Source organism: Ciconia boyciana, chromosome 7 (assembly GCF_034638445.1).
Source record: "Ciconia boyciana chromosome 7, ASM3463844v1, whole genome shotgun sequence".
NCBI lineage: Eukaryota > Metazoa > Chordata > Aves > Ciconiiformes > Ciconiidae > Ciconia > Ciconia boyciana.
In genome coordinates this window covers 30,390,572-30,418,000 of record NC_132940.1, presented here as the reverse complement: position 1 = coordinate 30,418,000, position 27,429 = coordinate 30,390,572, and the positions used below count along the sequence as shown (strand labels likewise).

Genomic DNA, 27,429 nt, shown 5'->3' with positions numbered 1-27,429 from the left:
ATGGGCTGCCACTTTGCCCCCAAGAGGATGTTGAGCGGCACCGTGTCACGGCTGCCCAGCTGGGGCACAGCGCTGAACGCAGCTTGGATGGAGCTCTGGGCACAGCTCCTTCTCGCTGAGAAGTTCAGGGCACAGCCCAAATCAGGTGGGGCTCAGTCCCGCTCCCCTGCTGGGCTCAGTGTCCGCCGGCAGGCACAGCAGTGGGAGCAGCAGGCTTCAAAATCCGCCTACACAGGTCCTCCCCAGCTCCGCCTCAGATGTTCTCAAGGGGTTCCCATGTCCCAGTGAGATGGCAGTGGCCACTGCATGCCCAGGACCCTGTGGGTCATGTCCCTCCAGGAATAACTCTAGACTAATCAGACTCCTTGACAGTCAAAATACCTGCACGCAGCAGTGCTTTTTGAGAAAAAGGGTGTAAGTCCTGCTAAGAGCGCCCTACCATCTTCCTTTTCTAGCACACTGCAGATCAACGAAATGTATGCATGTGTGACATGAAAAATGAGACATTTTCCTGTTGAGTCATATAGTTCCTGTCTCTGGGTAAGGAACGTGCTGTGCTTTCCTAGAAGATTCCTTGCTCCTGAGGCACACAACCTTTTCTTTTTTGGTACGCAGGACTAATGCAACGGAGAAAACAGCAGTCTTGTACATGGTGAAAGTTAAGATGGGTCAGTCATGAAGGAGAAATAATGAAATGCCTTGTTGCAAGGCGTGGCGTTTTGGCCCATACAATTCTCTCTTTTGAGCAGAAATTACTGTGTCCACAGATTTACAGCTGGACAGCAGCCAGGTGCCACGGAGAAAGCCAGCCTTGTAAGGAACGTCAGGTAGCCCTGTGGATGCTGGTCTCAGCTTTAATTCCCTACAATGGTTAGATCTGAGTAGCTTTTTAATATTCCACTCCAAAGATGAACAACCGATAATATGTCCCAGGTGCAACAGCATTCATCCCTTTTCTCTAAGACAGAGTCAGCAGTAGCTCACAAGAATGCAGCAAGACAGTGAGGCTTGTGTACGGGGGGGTGGTGCTGATCCTAGCTATGATCACAGCCTGAGGCCAGAGGCAAGTTCTTCACCAGAGCAGTCCTGTCCCCACCTTGGCAGCAGCACAATCAGGAGAGGAGAGACCCACCAATGCCTGATGCACTTCTCTTCCGTAGCCGCAAAGGAAAATGCAGATTTTGAGGAAAGGAACTGCACCCAGCCTGGGGCAGCCTTTACTCCAGTTAGTTTGAGGGAAGGCCATGGTAGTCTCTTGTGAAAGCATGCCTGACTGCTGTGGTGTATACTGTTGTAAAAGCTTCCCAGATGTAGGACCAGTATTGCATCCACTCAGCATCACCATGTCCCCCGCCCCTCCCCCCGCCATGCTCAGTGCTCTTTTAGTGCCATGTTAAAAAGTTCAAGCCTCGCATAAGGTGAAACTTCATGGAATTCCCCGTGAGGAGGGACAAGGACATAGAAGGGATAAAGCTGGCACCAACTCATCTCCCAGCTGAACCTGGAGCACAGTAGCCCACCAGCGCCATCTACCAAGGCCTTCCAGGAACCCGATGTGGGCACAGAATGGTCATACTTGTGACTAAGGAAGCAAACAGCAGGAAAGCCTTTGCATTTTGTAATCTGAAAATACTTTAAAATTCATGGAATAGCTGAGGAAGGCACCTCTGGAGGTCATTTCGTCCAACCCCCCTGCTTAGGCAGGGCTGCCTAGCGCCAGTTGCCCAGGACCTTGTCCAGATGGCTTTTGAGTATCTCCATGGATGGAGACTCCACAACATCTCTGAGCAGCCTGTGTCAGTGCTCAGTTACCCTCACAGCAAAAAAGTGTTTCCTGATGTTCAGAGGGAACTTCCTGTGTTTCAGTTTGTGCCCATTTCCTCATGTCCTATCACTGGCTCTGTCCTTTTTTCACCCTCCCTTCTGGTATTTATATACATTAATAAGATTCCCCCTCAGCCTTCTCTTCTCCAGTCTGAGCAGTCCCAGCTCTCTAAGCCTTTCCTCATAGGAGAGATGCTCCAGTCCCTTCATCATCTTCATAACCCTTCACTGGACTCTCACCAGTAGCTCCATCTCTCTCGTACTGGGGAGCCCAGAACTGGACACAGTACTCCAGAATGGCCTCACCTGAGCAGAGGGGAAGGATCACCTCCCTCAACCTGCTGGCAACACTCCCCCTAATGCAGCCCAGGATACCATTAGACCTGCTTGCTGCAAGGGCACATTGTTGGCTCATGGTTAACCAGGACCCTCAAGGCCTTTTCTGCAAAGCTGCTTTCCAAATGGGTGGCCCCCAGCATGCACTGGTGCATGGGATTGTTCTTCCCCAAGTGCAGGACTTTGCACTTCCCTTTATTGAACATCAGAATGTTCCTGTTAGCCCATTTCTCCAGCCTGTCAAGGTCCCTCTGCCTGGCAGTACAACCCTCTGGTGTACCAGCTACTACTCCCAGTTTTGTGTGATCAGCAGACTTGCTAAGGGTACGCTCTGTTCCATCATCCAGATCTTCAATGATGATGTTGAACAGGATTGGACCTAGTATTGACCCCTGGGCTACACCACTGGTTACTAGTCCTCAACCGGATTTCATACCACTGATTACCACACTCTTGGGCCCAGCCATTCAGCCGGTTTTCAATCTATCTCATTGTCTGTTCATCCAGACCCATACATCAACAGCTTTGCTATGAGAATCTTATGGGAGATCATATCAGAAGCCTGACAGAAGTCAAGGTAGACACTATGCACTGCTCTTCCCTCATCTACCAACCCAGTCATTTCATCATAGAGGCTTATCAGATTGTTTAAGCTTGACTTCCCCTTCGTGAATCCATGCTGACAAAGTGATTTGCTACAGTACTTTACCCCTTTGCTAAAAGCAGTCCCACCCTTGCCCAATACCCCTCTAGTGCTCATGCCACCCTCCCTGTAAGGTCTTTTGAGGAAATTCACTTGCCTGTCATCTGTTCACGTGACTTACTGGGAAGAGCTGTACTTGTCCATCTCTCTGCTCTCCTGAGAGCACAGAGGAGTTTCCCAAAAGCACCCCAAGCCCTGCGTGCACCACGACTTGCTGAAAGCTGGCTAGCCAGCCAAAAGCCAGGGTAACTGCCTTCAGCACCTCCTTCATCAAAGCAGTCTTTGTGCCAGGAGCTTTGCTCCAGGTCTGGCTTTGACTTGCAGAACTAAGACAACGTTGGCCAAGTCTGCTTCCACAGTGGGACCACAGCCAGCAACATGCAGCACAAAACAGGAGACAAGAAACACCAGCACCCATTTGTTCTGTCTTTATTTTCAGGGGAGAAGAGGTCAGCATTTCATCTTGAGACCCATCTTGGCTGCTTAAGCCCTGAGAAGCTTCAGCAGTTCTGCAGGGCTTCGGTCTCTCTTACCTATGGCTGTACCTAGAATTAGCCAGTGCCAGCTCTTGATTATGGCAAAGCTGACATGCCTCAGGGAGTGTCTGCAGACAGGGAGAGGGACAAAGGGCTGCCATGTGCCCCCATCACAGATCAAGAGGGAATGAGGTTGCCCCAGCAGCAGTCACTGGGGGAGGTGTTTCCTTTCTTGTTCTTTGTTAAAAATCAAAGCTTGTCTCAGCTCACATGGGGCTGGAGAGCGATGGAGCATTGAATGTCTAAGGTCTTAAGTTTTTAACCATGCAGACCAAAAACAGTGCTCTGGAAAGACTGAAAAACAGAGGGAGCAAGGCTAAGGATCCCTGCTCTGGGCTTTGTGGGATGCCTATGAAAGTTTGTTTTCAGTGGGGCAAGTCAGTCCCAGCAGCATGGGCCAAAGGATCTTTCCTGGCTCCCACCAAGCCCCTGCCCCAGCCCAGCTGCCCCACCTTGCCTTCCAGGCATCCCCAGACCTGCAGTACAGCCCCACCAGGCTCTCCTGGGACATGGCTGTTGCAGCACTACCAGATTAGGGGAGACTAATTCTCACCCTGGGTGAGGAAGGGCACTCCCTGGGCAGCCCTGGGGACAACACACTGCAGGGACACAGTGTCCTCCACCAGGACACAATGAAAGGGACACAGGCCAGGCAGCATGCTCTGAAGAAGGGAAGCAGAGGGCTCCTGAGCATCCAGTTTCATGTTACCCAGCTGGGACCTGTGGCTGTCCCATACGGGGATGCTAAGCAGCCCAGGGACCACTACACACTGCTGCCCCACCTCAGACAGGCTGCTCAGCAGCTGCCTTTCATCATCCATTGCCCCTTTCTTTCAGAAGAGGCTGGTTCTTCCTTAACCATATCTTACAGACCCAGAATCCCCCATCCAAGAGCAAAACCATTCCAAGTGAGGAATGACAGACACACGTCTGACCTTCTGCAAGCCAAGCTCCAGGCTTAGGGTTAGCCCAGGGCTTGGCTAGGAGTCCCACCACACACACGGCCACTGAGCTCCAGAGGGGCTGAAGGCATCCACACACAATCCCCACTCAAGCCAGGTAGTGAGACTGCTAAAGATGCAAGCTGCCATGTTTATATGATCACATACCCAGTATCACCTACCAGGTCCTTACTGGAGGTTGTGACAGCAGACCCACACCTGTGGTGGGAAGGGGTGTCAGACAGAAGGGGATGCTGTTGAAGGACTGAGACCTGGAGGTGCAGAGACAGTCAGGGGAGGTATTATACATCAATCTCCCAACTCCCAGTGGCATTGTGCAGTGCCTGCCAGCCAAAACCAGGCTGCTCAGACCTGAACAGCAACAGCAGGAGGCAGCAACCCCAGCCCAGTCACAAAATCCGTGCCACACTCAAGCTGCCACCTCCACCACAGCCCGTCCCTTCCCCAGGATGGCGACCACTGTGATACTAAAGCAGCTGTCGAATGCTCTTCCTTCCTTATTGCCTTTGAGGTGAGGATCCTGACACTAACCACTCCCAGGAGCCTCTTCCCAGCCCCCTCCCAGCAACACTGAGCCTGGCAAATACCTTATGGCAAGTAACTTTACGTTATTCTGCATTTACACAAAAATAGAGCAATTCTATATTTATAGAGATTTATAGCCAGTTCCGTGCTGGAAGAGTTATTGAGCAAGGCCAGGAGCTGTGGGCGGTCCAGGCTCCCGAGCAGCCGGCTGCTTCTCATTCAGCATTTCCAACATACAAAATTAAAGGCATTCGTCTCTGTCTGGTTTCTTAAATAGATAAGGGGGGAATGAATGGACAGTATGTACAGACAGGGCAGTGGCAGGGCTCGAGTGCCCTCTGCCCTTAGCCTCACGCCTGCCGCCCAGGGTCAGTGAGGCCGACTGCTGGACTCTGAGGGCTGCCGCTGGCGGGGAGGAGTGTAGCCATTCAGGTAGCCGTTGCTCTGCCGTTTGCTGAGTCCTCCGTTAAGAATGTCCTGGATGTGCTGCACTATCAGGTTTATGGCCACTGTGAGCAAAAGGGAGGGAGAGACATGGGGGAGAGATTGCATTAGGATCACTGCAAATAAACTAGAGCCAAGCCAGAGATGATGACCCAGCTGTCTCCCCTGCTCCCATCCCCTCCTATCATGTGGTGGGAAACTGCAACCCTATGGGGAGGAGCTGCCTCACCGGGACTTCATCCCTCTGCCCCAGCTGATTTCAGGCTGATTCCAGCCAGGTGGAGACCTGGCTGTCCCACTTGCACGTCTGGCCTTGGAGAAGCACATTTCCCTTTGTGTGGGATGAACCAGGAGTTTGCCTGGAGGCACTGCACATAGATGGGCTCCCAGGCTTGATCAGAGGAGCACAAACTCCCAGCCACTAATGTTCCAGGCAGGAGCAAAGGGGAGAGGCTCATCTCCTCATCACGCTCTCAGTGCATGTGTGGTAACAGCACTCGCTCACGTGGCAGTGGCCCGAGCCACCTCCATGGCAGGTCCTGCTACCTCCTACCTAACTCCGCCGCAACAGCAACAGCCCAAAGCCAGCTGCCAGGGCATAACAGCAGGGCCTGGGTCCACTCACCTTCATTATCTGCTCCTCTGGGAATGATCACATCAGCATACTTCTTGGTCTGGGAGGAGAGAAAGCACTGCGTTACAGGGAAAGTGGAGAGCCACCAGGCTGGGGCATTGTCCCTGCTTCCTGGAGCAGCCCCTTCCCTCCCCTTGCCAAACCAAAACCCGCTGGGAAGTATCTCATTGCTGATAATGCATTTTGGATGCTCTTATTTGTCTTCTGCTCTGTGTTTCGAGGGCCATGCTTTGCACCTTGACTCCATTTTCATGAGCTCATACAGATTCCAGTAAAAGGCAGTATGAGCCACCCTAACAAAACCTGAAATTAAAAAGCCTCATGATTGCAAGACTCCAGCAGCTTGATGCTTTTGGGAACAACCTCCGTGCTGAATCCAGCCAGACTTGGTACAAGAGCAAGAGTTGGCATGCCTGGACTGTGTGGACGTGCAGGGCACAGCCATGTGATCTGCTTGAGATGTGGGGAGAATTTTCTACCAGCATTGCTTGCAAAAAAGGTCTGATTCAGGACACCAGTCCTGACCTGTTTTCACCTGTAGGTGCCAGTCTCAGTTTCCTCCCCTGTTTGTGTCAGCTTTTACAGCTGATCAGCCTCCCAACAGCCAAGCTCTACCATCAGTAAGCAAGCCAGCCTGCTGGGTGAATCTGACACCTCCAGGTGCTTCCAGCCATATCAAAAATCACCAGGACATGCTGGACTATTTCATTGCTGGTCCACCTGGCCCAGAGCTGGTTTAGGAGTTGAGTAACAGCAACAGTGAGTGCTGAGCCAGCTCGACATCCGCATGCAATTGCTCTGCAGCTGAGCCCACCACCAGGTTGGAATTGGGAGCAGACCGCTGCAAAGCTGGTGGGTAGGGACAAAGCAGTTGTTCTCTACCCTCCTTGTTTCACATTTCGTCCTCCTACAGACTCTTCAACAGAATAGACTGATGCAGCATCTGCTGCTTTGCAAAGCTGCAAATTTACCTTGCTGGGGACTTGCAAGGAGGGGAGCCACCAAACTGGGCCTGCCTCTCAGGAAAAGCCTTTCTGGGATTACACTGAAGTTGGACCTTGGTCCCCAGAGCCACAACTGAGTGCAACAAAGAAAAGGGTGCTGCCCAGGAAAAGATCTTATAGCACAGAAAGAATCAGCCTTTCTTATGGGAAGGGGCAGAGCTGGCCACGTAGACAGGCACAGAGATGTTCCTGAGGCTGGAGGCATGCGTTCAATTCCTGCCTGTGATGCTGGCCAGCAGTTCCCAGGCTGCAGGACTCTGCTGGCTCAGTTCCTCCAGAATAAGAAGAAATTCCTCATGTAACTACCACATCTGCTTGAAAAGCCTTGAGAACCAAGGCACAGGCTCCTCTCCATGACAGCCAGGAGAGGTGTGCAATGGCTAGTCCTGCAAACGTGCTACTTCAGCTGCAAGTTCTGCAGGACTGCAGTGGTCTCCCACATGCAAAGTCCCTGTCTGCTAGGGAGCCTTGCCTTGGTTATCAGCTCCCAAAATAGCTTCCTTTCTCCAGGCAGACCTTGAAACCCTGGCCCTGAGCGAGGTCTGTCTGCTCTACACCTTGGCCTCTCGAAATACAACCTGCAAGGCCACATCCCACAGCACAGAGCAGAGGATGAAGCTCCCCTGCTCTCCCAAGCATCCAGCCAGCAAGAAGCCAGCAGTACTGCAGGGTGAAAAGGGCAGGCAGGACAGCCCAGAACAGGAGGCAGACACAGCAGGGACTGCCTGGGGCAGGGATCTCCCCTTCCCTGGCTAGATGCAGCCAAGGATCATCCCCCCTGGGCTGGCATCTGCTGAGCTGCCTGGTGTTGGTTTGTTAGACTCTGTGCAGGGAGGGGTTTCTCTTGCCATGTTGGCCTTCCCATAGGGGAGGGTGATCTCACCAGAAAGACAGTGGCTGTATAAATAGTCGCCATCTTGCCCTGCCTCGGCCAGCACTGGCACACCCATTTTTGCCAGTGTCTGCAGGGAGGGAGCAAGGCGAGGCAGGCTGACCTGAGCTCTGGGGCACAAAACACTCCTGTCTGGGCAAGGTATGAGGCATTTTTGATAGACTCCCATGGGTGTCACTCCCCTTACTTACTGGCAAACAGAACTCCTCGAAGGCAGGCTTGACAAAGGTGATGTACTGAGATAAGATCTGCTCGAGGTCCCTGCCTCGCTCACTGATGTCTCGTAGCACTGCAGGGAAGACGTAAGGCACAGTGAGGAGCGGAGACATGAATCACTCCATCCCCCTTCCCTTCAGTACAGCCTTTGGCCAGCCACCCAGGTGTTTTGCCTGAGGTCTCTGTTCCTGGAAGCTGCTGCCCACATGTCTGAGCATACCCCAGCTCAGCTACATGCTTTTAACCTGCTTCCAAGCCTTCCCGAGAGCCAAGGGCTGGCTGACCTGACCAAGGGCTTTTCTTGGCCTCCCTCCCTTCTCAGCTCTGCAGGCACATTCCAGCTGTAACCAGTGCCACCCCAGCCCTGACTGTTCCCAGCCTCAGCCCTTGCATCCCTCCCGTCACTCTGCCCTGCCCTTGGCCTAAGGATGGGGCATTCTCCCAGTCGTCCCAGTGCAGAGGTACCCAAAGAATAGAAAAGCAGTGGGGTTCACCCATACGCACATTAAGGCACAGTTTACCTCAGGTCTGCAGAGGTGAGGGGAGTAACACTCACCCATCTACCCAGCTCTGCCAGGCTCCTTGTGCTGTCCCCAGCTGAGTGGGATGGGAAGGAGAAGCCGGCTCCCACTACCAGAGGCTGAAGGGGTGCTCAGAGGAGGTCAATGCAGGAGGAAGCCAGGAGGCAGGAGAGCAAGCTGGCCTCCTGCTTGTTCTGCCATTTCAGCCTTACACCCTGTTTGCACGAGGTATTTAGGCCACAACCATCTCTGGTCTGAAGCCACTTCAGCATGGAAAGTGCCCCAGTTCAGCAGGAATTCGATACACGGGTAAGAGCCAAAACAGCATCGTGGCTGAGCAGACAGCTCTTGGCTCTCCCCAAGGGGCTGTCTGGCTTCTCCCCAGCACACTAGCGCCTGGCACTGGGTTCAGAGCGAGCCTTCTCCACGTGCCAAGCAGAGCTGAGCCACGGCACTGCTAGCCTGAGTGACCTGCTCGGCAGCCAGTGCCCATGTGCTTGCAGGGCAAGGACAGTGCTGGTTTGGCACCATCCCTGCGGCTCTGTTTGCCCTCAGCCAGCAGCTTTGCAGCATGCCCTTTCGCAGCCCCGCACAGGGGAGATGATGGGGGGAAGAAAGGGCTGGCAGCAGGATGTGTGCCAGCTCTCTGCCTGCTCCAGGAACAGTTCAGCCCAGCCCAGGCTGCTCTAGCCAGCTTCTTGCCTTCTCCAGAGAGCGGGAGCAAGCCCCAGCTCAAACAATACAGAAAAACAGGCAAGGAAAATAAAACTGAGAGACTTTTGTTTCCCAGGTCCCACACCCTGTTTGTTGGCTACTCTGGGGTGGGGAAGGAGCACAGAGAGGGTGTATTTGCAGCACACCCAGCCTGGGATGGCGTGTGGAAGGCCTGCAAGCACAGGGTGAGTGTCCATGCTCAGGGGCTGGTCCTGACAGGGCAAAACTCTCCTGCCCGCTCCCAGGACAGACCACAGCAGGGCAATTGCCCCACACACAAAAACAAGTCAAGCACCCACTGTCTTGTACCTGGCCCCAAAGCAACGGGTCCCAGCAACCCAGGCTAAGACCACGCACCCTATCGGGAGGTATCACCCTCCACTTGCAGGCAGACAAACGTCCCAAGGACATGTGGCACCCGTCCAGAGCCAGAGGGCAGACATCACTCAAATCAGGCCCGAAACATGCATGTGACACCTGACTTGGTCTTTGTTTTACAGAAGCTGGATGAGGACAGGGCAGTGAGGGACCTCAGCCAGAATCAGCTTTGTACGGATCAGGCTGTTTGAGGCACCTGACAGACCTTGCCCCTTGCACTCTGGTAGCAGCGTTTTTCTTGGGAGAGGTGCTGAGATGAGGACAGCGCAAGTCGCACGTACTGAACCCCAGCGCTATTGATTAACTGAGCTGTCAGCTACTTTTCCAGGAACCTCATCTCCCACTGCTGCCCAGCTGAAAAGCCCATTGCTGCAACTCTTCAGGACTTCTGTGAGAGCAAGATGACTCAGAGCCATGTTGCAATGCAAGATCCAGATGTTTGCTAAAAGCTGCCTCCAGCTATGTTTCAGGGACATGATTATACACCTTCAGCACCTCACACATAGGCTCTCCTTTCCCAGAAATGCCAGGGAGACATACAATAAACAGATTTGCTGCTGCAGTGGTCCTACCAACTGCTGACAGCAGGCCTGGAGACTGCCAAATGGTCAGTTCCCTATCAGGAGGCTGATGAGTTGTCCTAACTAGGAGACACCAGCACCTCAATCAGCCTAGATGCCTCTTTGCAAGGCTTTAGTGATTGATGGTGGGTGGGAGAAATACCCCAAGAATGGCCTGGACCCATGTGGCTCAGGACCCTGTCCAACAGCTGCAGCACAACAGGGTTTAGCTCTGGATTGTGGTCGGCAGCTGGATGGTCTTGGTTCTTAGTCAATGGGATCTCAACCTGAGCTCACAGTTATGTACCAATTCCAAAGTGACTGAACCACACACTCCAGAGTATGATTGGGATGCACACACGGTCATATGGCGCTGCAAATGCACAAGGCAACGCCTTGCCTTCAGACAGCTAATAGAGGGCACTGCCAAAAACGTGTGCTACCCTGTGGCTGGGTGTGAACCCAAGTTCCTGCACAGCACAGTCTGCTTAAGGGATAAGGCTCACATTGCGGGATCTTGCAAATGCGTATCTGTGATCTGTCTCCGTGCAATGACTGTGCTGTCACCTCCCTGGATGAGTCATGCAAGAACAGTGGGCAGGGTCAAGAAGGATGTGTAAAAAGGAGCTTTTAACCAGCACTGATGACATCCCAACAGCGGAGGAGGCTGTGTATCTGTCTGACAGCAGGAAGGCAGGCAAGACCAGTTCCGTCACAGAGTGGAACAGTCCCATGCACACAAGCAGTCCCAGGCTGACACACTGAGACACGGTCCTCTTGTCACAGTAGAGAGGACTGGATGGGACCTCTCCTCTAAGTCATCTTCTGCATCCCCAGACACCCTTTGGAGGCTGTCGGAGCCAGGCAGGGGTAGGGACAGTTTAGACAGAACTGAATTCTGCCCCAAAAGTCCCCAGATGCTTTCTTAGTCATCCAGGAGACTCAAGGTGCTACATCAGTGACCCCACAGCTAAAGGCTGCTTTGAAATGAACTGCATCTCAAACCATGCAGACCCTGCAGAGCTGGAGTCCCTCCTATGTCAGCTGGCAACCCACAGCCAAGCCAGCTGGACATGGGGAGTCCTAGAGAGGGATATTCTGGTTTCTAGGGCTCTCTGCCCCCAAAGCCATCACCCCAGTGCCAAGTACCACAAAGAGGCTCCATGCTGTGCTGGCTGTGCTTGCACAAACCAAGATGTACAACCAAACCCCTATCTGCCTCATCCATGATGGACATCCTCACACCCAAATGCCATCCTTGGAGCACACCCATATCCCAGGTCCTGAGCAGATCCATCAGGCACTGCCTTCTGATTGAGCTGTTGAGCCACTTTGCCTTGCCCATTGCACCCTTCCCTGCTGGTACCTGCTGACCAGCAGTAGCTGCCATTCAGCTGACAGCACAGGGCTGGTGCCACAGGACCATGTGAGGACACAGCACGCTCAGTAGTCACACTGCTGCATGCAAAGGAGGTATCCCAGACAAGGCAGCAAAAACCCCACTGAATCCTGGGAGATATGGAGCAAGGTGCTCCCCACTGCCATAAGCTGCCCTATGTGACATGCTGCAGTGGGGAGGAAAAGCTCCCTGGCTCTTTGCTAGCAGTAGCACAGCTTTGTGCCAATTCCAGTTCCACTCTGGTCACTGTCACCTGCGTCTGCGACCAGCTGCCCAGATCAGTTAAGTGACATTTCTGTCCCTGCTTGCACAAGGCATGTTCGGGCCTCACCTCTGCGGGACAGCCGGGTGTCTGCGTCCGTGTCCACAAAGAGCTTCATGCGAAAGAGATCCCGCACCTCCTGGCTGTAGAAGGCCAGGATGCCTTCGAAGAGCACCACGTCAGCAGGGTAGACAGTCACCGTCTCCTCTTTCCTAGCAGAGGGAAGGAGAGTCAAAATATGCTAGTGGGGAGAAACAAGCAAAGAGAGATGGGAGGAACAGTGGTGCTCCTAGGCACTGCTCCAACCCTGGGACATCACTGCTGCACCAGGGGGTTGACCGAGGAGAGGGCAGACCTATCCCACCATGGCGAAGGGAATCCAAGGCATACATATGCTTCCTAGAAGGACAAACAGGGAATCCAAGGCATACATATGCTTCCTAGAAGGACAAACAGGAAGCAGACTAGCTCTTCTCCCCCAACCTCAGCCAGCTGCTGCTTGCAAGTGTTATGTGCCAAGCCGTAAAGCCCAGAAAGCCTATGCATAGGGCTTGACCTGCAGGAACCTGCAAGGGCCAGCTCTGCTCCCCTGGGAACCAGGCAGCACTCCCCTGACACCACAGCACTTTTGTGGGAAATGGAGCAGGGTCACACCATCCACAAACAACACAGGCATGCAAAAACAAGCTGAACACATGCAAGGGAAGAGTTACAGGAGCAAGAACTGTCATCCTCCTCCTTTCCTGGCAGTCCCAGGCTGTTTGAGCCTGGAATACTTGTTAAAGCTGCAAACAGAGTTTATGGGGAGAGGAAGTGTGGATGGGGGAAAAAAAGGGGGGCCATAACTCCCCTCCACCAATGCCTGCATGTTGCTGGATGCAACTGCATGGCTGTGCAGCTTTCCAGACCCTCAGACTGCGCCTGTATCTGCCCTGGATCCTCGAACCAAGGGGTTTAGAGTAGTTAGCATTGAAACTTTTGGTTGGCACATTAGGTGCCTAAGAGTGGGCACAAGTGGAGGGGCAGGTGGTTTGGGCTGGCAAGGCTGCATGCTGCACCGCAGGGCAATAGCAGAGGCACAGCAAGGCAGGGGCAGCTGCTAGACCTGGAGTGGGAGACAAAGTCATAGACGGGAATCTGGACCGTCTTCCCTTCCGTAATCTCTTTGAGTGTTTTCACGATCAGCTCGTTGTCAAAGGCATCTGAGGAGAGAGGAAACGTTACCCAAGACAGCTTTGCAACCTCTCCCACCCACCAGACGCTGAGCTTAGCCTAGCTAGAGCCTCTGGCACCATGCACTGGGGACAGACAGACGCACAGACTTGGGAGGAAAGCCCTGCACGTCCCCATGGGTGTAGCAAGGCCCAGCTCTCCCAGAGCCCCTGGGGCTTCACTGCTTTGCACCAGCCAGGGAGGCCCGCAGAGATCAATACCATCCTTGTATGGCAGCACTGACAGCCAGGGCTTGGGAAGGCATCTCCTCTGGGGCTCCAGCCCTCAGAGAGACTGGAGCAGTGTTTCAGCCTCAAGCTGCCGGACAGACAGGGCTCTGTTTGCTCAATGCTCGCTGCCTCTGGCCATTGTCCTCATGGGGACGAGGGGACAGTGGCTCTGGTTTCCCCACCAAGCCCAGAGATGGTTCAAAGAGCCCCTGTTGTAGCAACAGGGCACAGCCCCCTCAGTGGAAGGGTTTGCAGAGCAGCTGCACAAGACTGTTCTCTCCTTGAAGGAGGGACACAGAGCTGCTGGCTTGAGGGGGCTGTGCCAGGCCAGATCTCCCTGGTCCCGACCCAGCTGCACCAGAAAGGTTTTCAAACTGGGAGATGTTTTTGCAGGGAGAAGAGGATCATCTTAAGGAGTTTGAGGGTTCACAACCTGCCCTTTCTCATCCCAAACACTCCACCCCAGAGGCAGTTTCTTTCCCAAGAGAGACAGAGGTTGTACTGCAGGGGACACAGGTGGCCTCCAGCCACCCTGCCAGGGATGCACTCAGCTCCAGAAGAGCTCAACTAAGCCACCCACTCCTGACCCATGTGGAGACAGAGTCCCAGTGTCCATGCAAGGCTCTTTGCTGGTGGAGGAGGGGGTCCCACTCCAACCCTCACCCCCCACTGCACCACAGAGCCCCAGTGCTGTTCTCCATTCACCTGGGTGGTCAAAATTGAACTGGCCTTTGAGCGCTTTGGATTTCTGCTCTGAGGTGAGGACCCGGTAGAAGCTGTCTTGGCTCACGATCACCACCTGCTTCTGGCGGTAGTCCACCTCATTCTGGCCCAGCAGCTGGACAATCTTGGAACATACTGAGGACTGAGAAAGGAACAGCAAAGGAAGCAAGTCAGCAGCAAGTGGTGTCTGAGCCGTGCAGGGAGGATGTCCCCAGGTAACAGCCATTCCTGGGTGCATGGGGCACTGCTTGCTGGACCTCCAGCTGAGAGTTCACGGTCCCCTCAAAGGCACAGCCCAAAGCCACTGAGGGAAAAGTGCTCCAGGGGCATGACCACAGGGCCCTTCAGTGTGAAAGTAGCACCAAGCCTGCTCCCTGCCTCCCTCTCCTCCGTCCCTATGGCCTGCCCACAGCTCCTATTCTGGACACAAATGGCAGCAGGAAACCAGTCAGCTGCTGCCTGAGTTCAGCCGCACCCCCAGGGCCCCCGCGGCCAGCTCCAGCCTGCCCAGCAGCTCCCCAGGGAGCAGAGCTGTGCATGGCACCAGGGCTAAGCCTCCTCCCTGGGATGCAGCCTCAGTGCCTTGGTTCCCCAGCCCTGGTCCAGCCCAGAAACTCAACCACTGCATGGACAGGGAGGGAGGGAGTCCTCAGAGAGGGAGAGCCAGGTTGTTTCCATACCCTAAATAAAGCCCAGCATGAAAAGACACCAGGAGGAGAGCTCTGGGATTTTACCAGGGATCTCTGCCACAGCTGCCAGGGCTGGGAGGAGCAGCCGCAAGCATATCCTGGTGCCTCTTGGCACAGTGAGGCTCAGGGCACTGCAGAGCCAGCAGCTGAAGAGCCATGTGGCTCTGGCTGCCTGTGCAAGATCCCCACGAGCACTGCTGGCACAAGAACTGGCACCTCGCACACCACGCAGAGTGGGCTGGGTGCTGGTGGCCAGCATTGACTCTCTGCTGGCACCACAGCAGGCACCAGCTGCGTGGCCAAGGGTCATGCCGGACCCCGCCATCACAACACGAATCAGAGCACAGCCTGGGGGACAAATCCCAAAGCCTGCTTCAGTCCCTTCTCCTTAGTCATCCAAGTCCTTGGCCGCTGCGCAACATAGCAGTGTTAACTGCATCACTAACTTGGCAGCCAGCACGCCTGCCCCGGCCAGCAAGAGCCAAGGTCAGGCCGGCGGGGCAGTGCTCTGCTGCCTGCGGGAACCCTGCATGTCAGCCCCGCTCCTGCCCTGCAGCATCCACCGTTTAAGGAGAAGGAGGTGCTCCTGGTGCCAAACTGAGCTGCTTCACCTCCTGCGAATCATGCTTGCTGCAGATGTCCAGCTGAGCTGCTCCTGGCCTCGGTTACCACAAACACTCTCCGCTGAGTGCTCTGCTTTGCAAAGAGAGGTTTGCTTGCCCCAGCCTGCCTCCCCCAGCCTGCCCGTGGCTCTTTCCATGCTCCCACCTCTCCAGTGGCTCAACCATGTGCTCCATACCTGGCTGGCAGCCTCCAGATGAAGAGCTGAAGACAGCAGTGGTGAGAGGGAACAGGGAGGGGAAGACATGCCTGGCAGAGGAGGTCACCCCAGCAGGCACAGGGCAAGGCTGTTTGCCTGAGAAGCTGGAAGATTTGACGGCATTCCTGTCCCCAGAGACCGTCTCTTCCCCTCCAGGCCAGGCTGACCTGACTTGGCTGTGACCGCCGCGCTGTGAGTCAGCCCCAGCCTGGCTGGAGAGCCTCCGCACACAGCACTGCTGCAGAGCTAACCGGCTCAGGCTGCCCGACAGCAGTCCTTGCAGTCCTTGGCACAAGTTCGGGTTTTGGGTCAGGGATGGGGTCTCCCTGAACATCCCACCTTCTTCTCCTGCCCCTCACAGCTGGCAAGTTGTGCTTCCCGAGCCACGTCAGCAGCCCTGCCCTGCAGCAAGCTGCTACCACCCAGAACAAAGCACTGCAAGTCAGTGCCAGTCACTCACCCTTCAGCACGCGCAGACACAAAGCCAGAGCCCATTCTCCATTTCCTCTGTTTTCCCACTCCCCGCATCCTTCTCCAGCCTGCATCAGCCCTATTGCTTATCCAGCTGTATCCCATAGGTTTTGCAAAAACAGGGTGTACACAGTGCTTCTCCTCCACTTTTCCTCCCTTGCTCTCTCCCTTGGATGCTACTGCCTTTCTGTGCTGCCCATGCAGTGAGAAGACGCAGCGCAGGAGGGTTCAGCTTTGGCCACAGCTGCCGAGGACATCAAACTTCCCAGGCCCTTTGCAATTAGGAATAACCTGCCTTCCAGCTCAGCCACCCAGGCAGATAGATCCCCAGCCTGTAGATCAGCAGGCTCCATACAGATCTGCACCAGAAACTGCTTTCCCCAGCCAAGGGGAAGTGGCAGGGCTCCTTTACTTTGGATCAGTGAAAGCAACACACACCAGTTGCACTCCCACTCTCCCCTTGCACCTCAGCACACAGATGGACAATAAAACCATTTCAGGGCATCAGACAGTTCCAGCCAGTCTTTCTTCTGCCTTATGCACACTAAACCCTGGTCTACTGATCCTGGAAAGTGGGGAAGAGTCCCCAGCAGCTCTAAAAATCACCCTCCTGTTCCACATCCCACAACTCAAAGACATCCGATGGTGAGAAAAACGCAAGGAGAAAGTAGCCCTCAGCAGCTGGAGACAGGAACATAAGTCCTGGCTCACATGTACATCCTCCCACAGGGGCCCAGGATGAGGATCGGAGCGTATCCCGGATGCATTTACCATCCACTGCTCTGGGGTGGCAACTGCCTCTTGCAAAAGCATCCAGGCAGATGCTACGGACCCTTCCCTTTTCTCTGGTGGGCTTTGGAAAGCTATCAAAAGCGTTGGAGAAAGATGATCACAAGGACATCCTGCTCTCAGGACAGAGCTCAGGTCCAGTGTACTGTGTTGCCTGGGTGGGCAGGGACGTCACCTCTTGGCTCTGGGAAGAGGCACACATGTCACCTTGGTCCCACAGAAGGCAGCTGTGGGCCAGGGCACTGCTTGCACGTGATACCTGCATAACTGCAGTGGGATATAGGGACAGCAGGGGACACGGCATGTTCCTCCAACCCAAGGGTTGTGTTCAGTTTACCTTAGTGGGGCAGCAAACCTTGGCTGGTGCAGCTTTCTCCTTGACTCCTGCAGCTTTCTCTTTGGGGCTGGTAAGAAATAACACCCACTGCAGGTCAAAGTGAAGAAGGTCTTTCCTTTCCCCATGATCACTTGTGATGGGAACAAGAATGGTTCATTAAGGGCATTCCCCGATACCAGTCTGAATACCTCCTACAGCTGGACAGGCAGTTTTTCCCCTTAGTCGATAAACACCGTATGTTAAGGAGGAAGAAAAACCAGAAATGCAGAGGTTACAAATTCCCCTACACAGTGGGAACAGAAACTCCCAGCATCAGGAAGCATTCCTCCAAATGAATGACGCACGTCCCCTGCTTAAACCCCCTTCTCCCAAACCAGCACTGCATACGTACGTGACTGATGTTAATCAGAAGTGTGAAAAATCCACTAATGACTGGAACTGATAGTGGTTAGGCTCTGGGGAGGTCTGCAGATGCCCAGAAAGAGCAAGACCAAAGCATGACTGCAAAGTACTGTGCTGGGTTGGATGACATGCAACTGGCCTGGATGCACGGTAACCGAGGGGACATGTGGTGCTGACTCATGCACTCAGCACCCACTTGAAGGGACAACCTGGGATCTGATTCCTTCCTTTGCCAACTCCTAACTCTCTGGCTCCTACCAACAACCGCTTCTCCCAAGGGTGAAGACAACAATTGTTTCTTCCCTGAGAAGCCCGGGGCTGCAGAGGCAAATGGAGGATGACTTGAGGAAGATGATACGATGCTACAGATGAATCCCAATACAGAAATTCTGAGATTTGAGCCCCATCCCTAGCTCTGCCCTGCATGATGCATCCTATCTGCAGGAAGATGAGAGGCATGACAGGGCTCCTTGCCTCCGCTCAGCCCCTTCCCCAGATCTACATTGTCCATGCACACCTCGCCACGACCCAAAGCAAATGCTGATGGCGATTCAGCTGCAGCACACTCCCAGCAACAGGATGCTTTCTCGAGCAAAAGCCTTTCCCTCCTCCAGAACTTGTTTAAAACTAAATATAGACAGGACACAGCAGCCTCCAAGCCTCCATGGTTGCCAAGCAGACCTTTCCCATGTTAGCCACATGAAACCGATGCAGGACTTTCCAAGCACACAGGCAGGGAACACCAGCCTCTCTGCCATCGTTCATGACTTTCTACACGCTGCAGTGAGGGGAACTCAGCTCCAGGTTCGAGCAAACTGGCTGCGGCCCACCGAGCTGCACTCCCCCAGGCTTTGCGCTTCAGCTGGTCCCTGGGAAAGCTGTGCAAACCAACCCACACCACACACAGATGATTGAGAGGGAGGTATCTGCACACCACAGTGCAAGAAGGGAGCTCAGAGAGATGTTATTCCTGCGCAGAAGCAGCTGCCGCTCCCTTTGCACGATTCCCCCTCTGAACCAAGCACACAAATAACCAGTGTTTAAGGAAGAAGTACAGCTTTATTCTGCTGGGAGGGGAAGATGCAGAAGGCACCTGGAGAAGAACTCCAGCATATTTTCCCCAAAGGAGAGAGGTGGTACACAAGGAAGAAACCCAACAGATGGGTGTTCAGAGCCCTACCCCTGACATTTATTTCAAAGATATTAATTACATTACATATTTAATTCATATTCACTCATGGCCTACAACCAGCTGCTCAAATATTCTTCAGGAGTTGACTAATTCCCAACTATTATTATGCAGATTATCCCACAATCCCTCTTGGGTAGCTCTGATCAGCCAGTGAATTACAACTTCAGATGGGTATTAGAGAGAAAGCTGATGGACAGTGCTACAGTTAACCATCATGTGAAGGTACCAGGCAGGACACAGCTGATGCTTTCAGTCCCAGGTTTGCTGTGGCAAACAGGGCAGTACAGGCACTTCTGCCTCAGCTGGTAAGACCTGTCCTGGACTAGGAAGAATCCATAAGCCTTGTGCATGTGGATATGCCAAAACCCACTCACTCAGAGCAGTCCATCCATCCCCAGGGAGCCTGGCACTGCAGAGGGATGCCTACACAGAGCTGCTCACTAGGCTCCCAATACAGCAGCAGGGAGGTCCTCCCATTCTCCCAAGGACTCTAGACTAGACACCTAGCAAAAGTGATTTACGCCAGATAAAGTGATTCCAGCCCTAAAGAAATACTGAAGCTGCCAGTCCCCTCAGGAGCGGGTAAAGGGAGAAGGGCTGTGCCAGAAGCAAGACCTACCAGGAAAAGCACGTGCTGGGCTCCAGTGTGGAAGAGAGGCACAGACTCCTGCCACCACAGCAGGCTGCTCGCCCTGAGCAAAGACACTGCTCACCATGAGGACAGTCCTCCCCAGCACAGCAATGCCCTTGGCCCACAACAAATGCTCTACAGCCAGGAGGACAGACTGCAGCAGTCACGTCCCACCAAGGAAAGAAGCCCAGAGGTTATATCTATGGACACCGCTGCCACGACCCCCTTCCTGTAGGATCTGGATGTGAACAGGCTTAGCAGGGTCTGTTGATAGCTTTGCATCCACAGGAGCCTGGCCGAGGTGTCCTCATCACATGCTTGTGGATAAAATAGTCTCCAGTTTTGGGATCTGGCAGGATTTTCCCTAAGATCACATCAGGGACCGCTGGGATTACTTGCATTTCTCTGATGTCCGCTGCAGCATGGTTCCTCTTCCAGGCATCACAAAGGACTTTTACTCAATTGGGTCCTTGAAATCAGGAGCTGTAGCAATGCTGTTGTTCTCTCCAGCTCATCTCCTGCAGCACACTAGTTGTGGATTTTGGTCTCTTCTTGTAAGAGTATGTTAGTTATAGAGTATTAGGAAGTGCTTGGTGGACTGGGGTGACACACAGAACAGATACCAAATTGGGAAGGGTCCCAGAGCATCTATTAAATGTCTGCTGCAACTGCAGAGAGCTAGATCATGGCCCACGCAATCCTTTCCAGCCCTAATGGAGCACATCCGTACAGCAGCACTGGGACTGGAAACTTGCTATTCTCGTACCAGAAGCCCGGGCCTCCACCCAGAGCTTTCCCAGGCAGGTTCACCATTCCTGCCTTTCCCTTTGCAAGCCACAGACCAACCAGTCCTAGACTGGGATAGCCAGCTTTCTGTTCACTCACCCTGGGACACCGTGCATGTGATCAGCAGTCCCAGGCTGGAGCATAAACAGGCACACACAAACACAGAGGATCTGAACACAGATTACGTATGGGGAAGAAAACAACCCCCTTAACACAATCCCTCCCAATCCACCGGTTTTAGATGCAGGATGTTCTTCTCGAGCCCCTGCTGCAAACTCCATAGCCAGGAGCTGGCTGAGCCCAGGGACTACAGTAAGCAGGCTCCATAATGAACTCGCACATATTCACCCAGTAACAGGAAAGGGCTGACCCGTCAAAACATCCTGTGTATCAATCTGATCGGGGGGTGGCACAGAGTAAAACTCTACTAGAAAGTTTCATGAGTCTCTAGGATGCATTGACACCAGCGTTTAACAAGTCAGACCTTGTGATTGAGGGCTCCTGCCACCCACAGAACGTCACCAGGAAACGGTGCTGAACTGACACAGTACTGCTGCAATCCCTGCTCGTCCCCCTCCTGTGGCTCCCCCCGGGTCACTGCCAGGTCTCCTCTGGGCTTCTTTGCCTGGCATCCAGGTGGTGACATGGTGGCAGTGACCCCCAGGTTGCTGTGGCAGACCTCAGCCCTTGCTAGTGCAGGGGTCTGAGCTCTGTCATGCAAGAAGCCCCATGTGGAGAGGGAACTGCCTCATGAGGAGATGCACTGCAGCTGGGGCCGCTGCTTCCCTGGGGACCAGCATGCTGGCTGTCTCACCCTGGCTGGGTGATACCAGCCTTCTGGCTAGCTCACTCTTCTAGGCAGTCAGCTCAGCCTCGGACTGGTTTTGGTGTTTAAAGCAGAAGTGCCTAATAGATTAACAGTGAAGAATACACCTGGCTGAACAAAGGCTGCAATTTTGGTGCTCTGCAATCTGGAAGCTCTCAGGCTGCACGTTCAAACAGACATTCCCAGCTTTATGTGCTAACTAAAGATCCAAACAGTGCAGCCACCGGACCACGGTGACACCCACAATCAGCCCTCACTAGCTGGGCAGCCAAGGAAAGCATTCAGCCCTTTGTAAACCTGTCTTTTCTTACAACCTCCTGTTGGAAGGTAGCAATCAGCATCTTGCTTTGCAACACCTAAGGACAAGAAAATAATGCTTCAGCCTGAGTTTGAAGAGCTCTCCCCACCCCTGCAACCACCCCAGCACCAGATGCTTTCACTGCTGCTGAGAGCAAGCCACGCCAGCACTGCCAGCAGAGCTGGAGGGTTCCAGGAGCTAAGCTGAGGTGAGGACACAGGAAGAGCTTAAGGAGGTATCCCAACACTTTCCAGATCATCCCAGTAGTCAGTTTGCTGAACTTTCCTCCAGCCAACAGCCTGGCTGCCTGCCTTGCATGCTGCAGTCCTCAGTAGTCAGGAATCTCTTGTGGGAGGGAGGGAAGAAGCTGTTAGCACAAAGACCATGGGTATAAGAAGGAAACAAGAGCTTTAGCAGACCACTTGAAAGCATATAGGATAACAGAAAATGCTACAACCAGCCTTGGGAATCCCTCTTAGGAAATGAGGCAGTTGCAGACCTCTCCAGCTTTGGCACCGGATGGGTCTTAATGCCATGTCATCTCCTCCACATCAGGAGACTGCGGCAAGCTTTGCCTAGGCTGCAGAGTGCTTGGATTTGGGGGGACAGTGGGAGAAGTGCTGCCTCCCAGCAAGCTTTTGTGAAGCGCCTGTCCCAGCTGAGCTGACACAAAACAGCCACCGTGCAGCCGGCACTGCCCTCCAAGAGGCTGCAGCATCACAGCCTGCCCAGGACCTCTGCGGCTCCCCGGTTTTGCTCCCAACACAGTCCAGATTTCTTTTAAGAGCCAAACACAGGAGGACACTCAGGTTTCTACCTCCTATTTGAGTACTGAAAGTTGCTCAAGCCTACTTTGCTCACTAGGGAACAGCAGTCAGCCTTTGAATTTGAATTCTCATCAATTTGCCTTTAAGAAATACCAGTCAAACACTCTCCCCAGCTCTTCGGGGAAGGCTGGCCGCTTCAGATGCCAGCTTCCTCAGGGCACCACAAGACACAACAAGTTGTGGCACGCTACAAACAGGATCCCTTCCTTCCACAGCCTGACTGTGCTGGTACATCGAGAGGGATGGAGGGGACCACAGAGCCTTTTTGCCCCCCATCTTAGACTCAACAAAAGCAGCAGAGGGAGGATTGGGCGGGGCCTTGGAAGTCAAATGCCCTCCGTTTATCTTCAGGCTGGTGTGCTGCCAAAGGGGTGTGTTATGACAACAACCCTCAATTGGTGTGAAGGGAGTCAGATGGATTTGTCTCTTTCCCAGTGGGAAAGGTGCCTGCTTCACTTTCCCTCTAGGAGCATTTTGTTTTCACCCAGATCCAGCGCACCAGAACAGCAGCCCCGGGCTGGATTTTAGCTGTGGGCAAGCCCTTAGCTGAGCAAACAACACCAGCCCCACCACTGCTTTCCTGGAGCGTGCTGCGGCACTCAGCATTGCCCGGTGGCAGGGCACTGTCACTAGCCAGATGGGGGACAGCCCCATTGCACCCCTGCCTTGCAGTTGCATCAAATGTGAATTTGAGGGTCTGTGTGCACAAGCCCCAGGTCCTTTTTTCCTGTTGCTTCTCCCTGAGCAAGCGGGTTTTTTGCCAGCATATTTCTTGCAGCCTTTTCCCACAAACTTTGTACTGATCTGCTGGATTCCCTTCAATGGGCAGCACTGCACAGAGGTTTTTAGCAGCCAGCAATCACTGGAGGGGGGGGAAATCAAAGCTGAGAGACAGGAAAAGCCAGTTAGTACATCTCCCTTGCTAGAAAGAACCATTTCCCTATTTTTTTTCTAAGGCAGCCTGCTGCTACTAAGCATTTTCACTTTGAAGTTGAGAACAACTGTGGCATGTTGTACTGTAATCACTGCTTTTACCTTGTGGGCCAGAGACACAGTGTTCAGAGACATAACAGTTCAGCAGCGCCAGACACAATGTTATTGGGACAGCTACAGAGAGGCAGACCCACGCATCAGAGAGCAGACAAACCCAGCGTGTTTGAGTCACTAGGAGCTGTACTGCAGGAACAAACCAGCTTTGGTTCCCAGTAGAGGAGATTGCATCCTCTCTCACCATCCCTCCCCTGTTGTATCTGGATTTTTCCCCTTTGCAGTAGAAACAGCAGTCCAAGAATCAATAGGGTACTTAGAGACACGTTCTTAAAACACTGTTATCACGGGCTGAGGTACAGCAGTTGGGTTATGCCATCCTTCAAGAGAAAAAGGGCCCCCCCTCCAAACACAAATCAACCCAGAGATATAAGGCTCTGTCTTCCTCCTGTGACGGCCCACATTCAGTTTCCCTAGCAATAAATATTTCAAAGGTATTGCTACTTCCAAATCTATTCATACTCTCTGAAATACCTCTTAAAAACATAGGTAGAATGTCTGTGCTGCCCTGCATAGGAGGGCTGATTAGCTGTAGATCTGGTTTTATTGCTCTTAAATAAGAAAAAAAAAGTAATTTTCTTTTCATATTAGGATAGAAAGCAACCTACCTCAGGTTAAACAAATAAAGAAAAACCGACTGTATGAAATAAGAACAAAAAAGAAAAAAAGCCGTAACGTTGCTGGAGTTGCCCTGCGCTGCAGCCTGGGTGTAGCAGCCCTCCAGAGAAAACCCGCATTAACCCCGGCCGGAGCGGCTCTCCCCAGCGCGGCCGGCCCCGCAGCCCCCCGCCCCGCTCCCACCTGCCGCTGCCAAGGACCATCCCCTCCCGGGCGCAGCAAGGAGGTCGTTCTGCCGCTGTGAGTCAGCATTTACTGAAGAATTTCCACTCCTGCTACCCCAAAGTTGGCCAGAAAAGGGCACCCCCATGCTCGACCGACACCATTAAAAAAAAAAAATTTAATAATTGCATCGCATCCAACGCACCCTGCGGATCTGCCGCAGGGCGAGCAGCCCTTTGGGACCCTGCAAGTGAAAGGGTGACGGGGGGAAGCGCTCATCAAAGACACGGGAGGGAGGATTTTGCAGGGGGGATGCCGCCTCCATCCCGGCCGGGCCGGGGCCGCCCACGCCCCGCGCGGCCCCCAGCCCTGCCCGCTGCCCTCCGGCAGCCTCCCCGGCGCGGCGGAGGGGAGCCGGGTCCCGGCTAGCTGGGATAAAGCCTGCGCCCACCCCACCCCTCCTCCACGTGTCCCCGGGACTCCCGGCCGCCGCGCTCCCGCAGCCGCCGCCCGCGGAGAAGCCTCGGCGGCCCCGCTCTCTCCGCCGGCTCGTCCTTCCCCGGCCCGCAGCGTGCGCCGCCAGGGCAGCGAACCCGCCCGGTCCCGCCGCCTCCCCCGGCTCGGCTCGGCCCGGCCCGGGGCAGCGCACGTGGCGGGGCGGCCGCTCGGAGCCGCCGCGCTGCCATGTGGCCGCCGCCGCCGCGCCCGGCGGGGAGAGGGCTCGCCCGGCCCCCGCCGCGAAGCCCCCGCACCTTGCCGCTGGCTGTGCCGCCGCTGACCCCGATGAGGAAGGGCTCGCCGCCGCTGGGCTGCCCGTGCTCCTCCAGCCTCTGCTCGCTGTCCCCCGCCATCCTCCCCTGCCAGCAGCAGCAGCGCCGCCTCCTCCGCCTTCGCTCTCCGTGCGGGGCTGGATTTATCTGATGAGTCAAGGGCCTTCCTCCCCGCCTGGTTCACATCCCCGGCGCTGCGGCCCCCTGCCAGGTGCCTGCCGCAGCTGCACATGCTCCGGCCCAGCCTGCCGGCGGGCGGCACGGCACGGCACGGCACGGCAGGGCACGGCACGGCACGGCGGCCACACGGGCCCGCACCTCGCCGCCGCCCTCCCCCGACGCCCGCCCGGGGACAAAGGCTATGCGGCCGCCCGATGCACCGGCTCTCGCTCCCTCTCCCCGCCGACCTGGTTTGCCCCTCTACCCGATGAGTCCTGCTGCCCACTCGCCATCAGCCTCCAGTGAGCACTGGGACCACACCAAGGTGGTCCCCAGCAGGACCGCACCAGGGCTGCCTCCATTACATGTCCTCCACCCCGGCATCTCCCACCCCACCCAAGCCCTGGTCCTGCAAGCACTTAGGAACGCTTATTAACGACCCAAGACCAAGAATAAAAATTATGCTTATGTCTGTGGCAAACAGGACCCATCTGGGAGGAGCCGCGAGCACTCTGGAGGCCAGGATTCAAAGTCAAAACGTTCTTGACAAAATGTAAAAAGGCTCGGCAAAATGTAGGTTGCAAGTCCATGCAGGCAAGTGCCAAGTACTGTACTTAGGTAGGACTAATCATCCGTGAAAATGCAAGATGGGAACCTGCTGCATAGCCAGCCCTTTTACAGATAAAGATGCAGGAGTACAGTGGATCAAAGAGTCAATGCTGTGCTGCTGTGAAAAAGGCGAACATCCCTGTGGGACATATAAACGTAGGCAGGACGCAGTAGCTAACCCTCTGCTGGGTACCAACACCACTGGGTACTGGGTTTTGAGAAAGGTGAGGCCTGATGGAGAGACTCCCGCGGGGTCTCGGGAACAGACAGGGGTCTGGCTTTGCAGAAGGACTGCAGGAACCATGCCTGTTTAGTCTGGGGAAGAGTTGGCTGTGGGGACACATGATAACCGTTTCCAAATACATAAAAGGCTGCCACAAACAGGAAGGGAATACCTTTCTCTTACCCATGGGGATTAGAAAAAAATGTTGCCAGCTCAAATTGCAACGAGGGCAATTCAGGATAGACATTCAGGGACATTTTCAAGTGTGAGAATGCTTACGTCCTGGAATAGTTGTTTAGGGAGAGTAAGGACTCTTCGCCACTGAGGATTTTTAAAAAATGCACTAGGCAAGCTCCTGTATAGAGAGTTTTTAGCAGAGCTGATCCTGCGGTGGGGCAGGAGATGGCCTAAGCAATGCCCTAAGGTTCCTCCCAGACCTGTTCATAGGACCGTAAGTTTCGGTGAGGTTTATAACTTCCCACTTCAATACAGTGAAACAGGTGTGGAAATGTTTGCCAGACAGGTCCCACGTCCTAGCCCTCATCACGCAGGATGTGAGAGAGCATCTCCTGGGAAGGTGTGGCCCCTCTCTGCCCACCGCTCCCCGTTCCCCTCCAACCGTGCCCCCGTGGACTGTGGCTTGTGGCATGGGGGCATGGCACTGCGTGCAGCTGGTGCCAGGGGAGGAAGTGCTATATGCGGACGAGAACTTCCTGCGGGAATGAATTCCAGTGGATTCCCACGGTCCCATGCCAGTTTCCAAGTGCTGACCGTGGGCATGGCTCCTGTGCACACCGCCGGGCCCCAGGAGCTATTCACAGCTCTTCTTTCTTACCCCCACACCCACACACCGATATCTGAAAGGCAAAACCCCCTCAGCATGTGACCTCTGGGTTATTTGGTTCTCCTCATGCCTACACTCGTTGTTGCCAGCCTCTTTACTGCCCTGCTTGGGGACAGATCAAAACCTCTGCTGTGCTGAAGCTGTTTCAGACTGTACTGTCCATCGACCTCGGACCTGAGTGTTTCTGCAGGATGCCCATCGTGGCATTTCATCTCCAGTTCCCCTTTTGAACCAGACACTTGACACGTGGCAGGAGCAGACACACTTGTAGAGGGAAGGATAAGTAAACGCTTCTTGATGGGCCCTCAAGGGGTACAAGCTAAGGATATTCAAGGCTTATTTAGACAGAATGCAAGGAGAACTTGCAAAGATCAGGTTAACGGCTCTTTCGAAACCAGGCCAGGGCTGTGAACTGGAAGTGAATCAAATCCAAGCCCCAGTTAGTTTTAGATGGCATCTTTCCTCAAAACTTACCTGAGAATTTTACACACGCTTCTTCCTAGCTGCCAGTCACTAACATACTGTGCAAAGCAACTTAATGTTTTGTTCAGTTTAAATACACACATTTCATATGTAGATGAAATCTGGACATGTCTCTCTCTAATCTGGTTTCAAGGTTACCTGCATAAATATTACCTCTGCTGTATCTAGAATGTTTGTAGACTGCACTAGCCCCTAACTCATGCATCCAGAGCTATGTATTATGCAAATACTTTCCTTTTTCTTATATCCCAGGCTTGTTAGATCGAATCAAACTGCACTCAACTCTTCATCTGTCCTTTACACGTTGATCAAAGCACAGAATGCTGTTTTAAAAAGGAAATGCCATTGAGAGTAATATGCCTTCTGTTGTC

The 27,429-nt window shown here is 54.0% G+C and overlaps 1 protein-coding gene across 3 annotated transcripts; it reads right to left on the bottom strand.

Annotated features, from left to right (window-relative positions):
- Positions 1-3,282: 3,282 nt before the first annotated feature.
- On the bottom strand, positions 3,283-24,892 carry UCK2 (uridine-cytidine kinase 2). Of its 3 annotated transcripts, none has more exons than XM_072866761.1 (7): positions 24,723-24,892; positions 14,082-14,217; positions 13,016-13,112; positions 11,980-12,122; positions 8,052-8,149; positions 5,956-6,004; positions 3,283-5,395 (listed from the first exon to the last, which is right to left on the bottom strand). In XM_072866761.1, the coding sequence occupies exons 1-7, from the start codon at positions 24,819-24,821 to the stop codon at positions 5,256-5,258; spliced, it is 762 nt and encodes a 253-aa protein (XP_072722862.1). In that variant the 5' UTR covers positions 24,822-24,892; the 3' UTR covers positions 3,283-5,255. The 3 variants fall into 3 exon arrangements, with proteins under 3 accessions (XP_072722862.1, XP_072722861.1, XP_072722863.1); XM_072866760.1 differs by having other exon boundaries at positions 14,058-14,217; positions 24,723-24,889; XM_072866762.1 differs by lacking the exon at positions 24,723-24,892 and adding an exon at positions 15,564-23,684 and having other exon boundaries at positions 14,058-14,217.
- Positions 24,893-27,429: the final 2,537 nt, after the last annotated feature.

What these genes read in the sequence shown, in the direction of transcription:
- UCK2 (XM_072866760.1), bottom strand. Translation starts at nt 24,821, where the DNA reads ATGGCGGGGGACAGCGAGCAGAGGCTGGAGGAGCACGGGCAGCCCAGC. An exon ending in GTTCAATTTTGACCACCCAG is followed by an intron (nt 13,113 to 14,057) that starts GTGAATGGAGAA and finishes CTCTCTCCTCAG; the next exon opens with ATGCCTTTGACAACGAGCTG. An exon ending in GACTTTGTCTCCCACTCCAG is followed by an intron (nt 12,123 to 13,015) that starts GTCTAGCAGCTG and finishes TCCCTCTGCTAG; the next exon opens with GAAAGAGGAGACGGTGACTG.